At 38.7% G+C, this 3,230-nt stretch overlaps 1 protein-coding gene across 1 annotated transcript; it reads right to left on the reverse strand.

Moving 5' to 3' along the window:
• Positions 1-496: 496 nt before the first annotated feature.
• On the reverse strand, positions 497-1,203 carry LOC131047938 (uncharacterized). The gene is made up of 2 exons (XM_057981752.1): positions 1,007-1,203; positions 497-898 (listed from the first exon to the last, which is right to left on the reverse strand). The coding sequence occupies exons 1-2, from the start codon at positions 1,154-1,156 to the stop codon at positions 725-727; spliced, it is 324 nt and encodes a 107-aa protein (XP_057837735.1). The 5' UTR covers positions 1,157-1,203; the 3' UTR covers positions 497-724.
• Between the last annotated feature and the right edge of the window lie 2,027 nt (positions 1,204-3,230).

The raw sequence follows: 3,230 nt of genomic DNA on the forward strand, positions 1-3,230 counted from the left end.
GCCATGGCTACAGCCTCAGCCTCTATATCTACCTGGTCAATCCAATCAATGTCATCATCACTAAATACAGCTGTAGGAGTCCCAGGAGCTGTCTGATTCTCATTGGCCCACTCTGCTTCAAGATCAACCTCATCTAGAATGATAGGAGACATGTCAACTGTTGCATTCTTTCTCATTCTTAGGCGGAGGTTGTAGTGAACAAAGACGAGATCATTCATCTTCTCCACAGATAATATATTGCGCCTCTTGGAGTGTATGTGCTCAAACATACTCCAATTGCGCTCACAACCTGATGCGTTGCATGGTTGGCTCAAGATGCGAATGGCCAACTTCTGAATATTTGGTGTCTCTGGGCCAAAAAAGTTCCACCAATGATTTGAGTTTGAAATGAGAAAAATAAATAAAATTAGTCTCACTCATGAACTCATTTAACAAGTTACAATATAGTATTGAATAAAACTAAAATTAAGCCTAACAATTTATTTTTACCTGGCATCATAGTTGTCCTACAGTCTTTGGCGATAGGACGAGAGAAGGTCTCCCCTTGTGCATCTAAGAACATCTATAGCTCTCGAAAAAGGTCTATCTGAGAAGTACCACCAGGTCCCATCTTCTCCATGATTGCATATAGCCCGTTAAGGAGCTCCACATCAGCCTTGAAAGAAGGGATAAAATAGAATGCCAGATTCAGATAATAGGCTGCCGCATGGATGGGCCTATGAAGCTAATGATGCCATCTCCTATCAATGATCTCCCAAATGGGACCATACTTGCTCTCATCTGCTCCATAGACGAATCTGATGGCCTCCTTCGCCCTATCCATGCCCTCATATATATAGCCCATTGCGGGCTTATCTCCATCCGCAACTCGCAACAAAACCACCAAGGGCTTAACAAACTGCAAAATTGAAAATATTGTGTAATTTAGAAAAATGAGCAAATAAGAGAATACATATAATAAGTTATAAAACATGAAGTTAAATTGTAGAATTTATAAAAAAATTACCTTCACTATCTCATCACAAGGGACCCAAAAGCCTTGCTCATAAAAAAAGCAGTCTGCCATCTCTATCCCTGCAGGGGTGGTAGCATAGGATGAGGAAGACCACTCCTCACCAACAATCATACGTCTCAAGGCAGACTTAGACCTAAGCATAGACTGCAATGTGAGGAAGTTTGTGGCAAATCTTGTGATTCCTGGATGAGCTAACTCCTTCTACTCTGTGTATTGTCTCATAAGAGCCAACACCCATGAATGATTATATACAAATTTGCAAACATTTATTGCCCTTTCTACACATCTCTTGACCCATGGGATTTTTCCAATATCCTCCAACATGAGGTCAATGCAATGAGCAACACATGGAGTCCAAACTATAGATGGGTGCCTCTCCATCAATAGTCTACCTACAACATCATAATTTGTTGCATTGTAAATTGTAATTAATGGAGGTACAAACTACAAGATAGTAATTAATTTGCAAACAAAATTAGTTTGTAATCAAAAGTTTACTCGCAACAACATAATTTGCTGCATTGTCGGTCACCTCTTGTACCACGTTCTCCTCACCCACATCTTCAATCACCTCCTCTATCTACTCACATAGGTAGGTGGCATTCTTGCAATGGGCGGAGGCATCAATGGACTTGATGAAAACGGTGCCCCCTAAAATAAAAAAATAAAGCTAGGTCAATGATCATTCAATAAACCATTAGATAAAAAATAAAAAATTAAAGACTATATGAAACTAAAATTAATCAATCACCTGTGGAAGAAACAAGAAAATTAAGGAGAGTTCTATTTCTCCTATCCGTCCAACCATCAGTCATGATGGTGCAACCTTTAGTGCTCCATATGTGGCGTTGTTCATCTAAATCCTTTTTCACATCATCCACCATTTGAGACAAAATGGGTCCCCTCAAATCACTCTCACTAGGGGCTTTGAACCCCGCCCCGCATATGGTAATGGCATCAACCATTTGTTGCCAATAAGGAGACCTGTCGCAAAGAAACTCAATGAGATAAGTTAAGTATAAAAATTCAATGAGATAAGTTAAGTATAAAAATTAAAACAATCAAAGTTATCAAACATAAAAGTTAGTAAAACATTCACCTAGCTACAAAGAATGGAACACAGCTGTAGCTCCAAAACCTGCCAACTGCCATTTTAGCAGCATCATGGACCTCCTTGTTCCAACCCATGCCCTCAAGCGATGGTTGGGACCCAGGAGTAGTGGAAGGCACAAAGAAGGAATCCAACCTAGATTTATGAATCCTAGGTCCAATGGTAACATTCCCACTACAACTACTAGTGGTAGGAGCATGAGAAGTGCCGGTGGCACTGCCACTTATAGAAGCAGAAGCAGAAACGGAAGCACTAGCAGTAGCAAACTGAGTGGGACGATATGGCGGTAAGGAAGAAGGGCCTCCAACACAACCTAACTGTGTCCCTCTTCCTAAAATTGTCTCTCTCCCAATGGCCGCTCGATCCTCCTTTTGTTTCTTTTTTCTTTCAATCTCCTCAACCATTACATAACAATCACGTACGGCCTCAAGGACTGCTTTTAGGCATGGTTCGACATCATGTCCATGCACACGAGCAATATGGTATTTCAGCCTATATATACCTTCATGGAATATTGTTTTGCAAAACATACATTTTGTTTGCCCCTTTCCTTGCCCTGGAAAATCCTCATGATATTTTCAAGCAGGGTCCTTTCTAATGGGGGGTCTAGAAGCTGAAGTAGACATTTTAGGATAGTTTTGTGAAACTTGAAGTTGAGACAAATAATAAAGTGAAGTTTGCTGCAATAAAACATTACAAATACAAAATAAAATTAATACATATATTCAAAAAAATTAAAGTAGGGTTTGTAAATTTTTTTTTTAAATTGTAGGGTTTGTCAAACCCTACTTTAAATTTTTTTTTTTTTACAAACCCTACATACAACCCTACATAGTACAACTACATACTACATGCTACATACAAATTACAAACATACAAAAGATCTTGCATACAAGAAAATGTAAAACTTTCAAAATAAATGAATAGAAAATGAAATTTTTGCATACAAGAAACAAAATAATGTTCAAAAAAACAATCTTACCTCTTACAACAAGCTTGAAATGAGCTGCAAACTCTTCCTATCCAACTCTTGATGCACCAAATCGAAACACAATGTAGCTCCAATGTGACAAATTGAAGAAAACTTGAGCTTCCTCCTTGTTA

The sequence above is a fragment of the Cryptomeria japonica genome, chromosome 3 (assembly GCF_030272615.1).
Source record: "Cryptomeria japonica chromosome 3, Sugi_1.0, whole genome shotgun sequence".
In the NCBI taxonomy this organism is placed as follows: domain Eukaryota; kingdom Viridiplantae; phylum Streptophyta; class Pinopsida; order Cupressales; family Cupressaceae; genus Cryptomeria; species Cryptomeria japonica.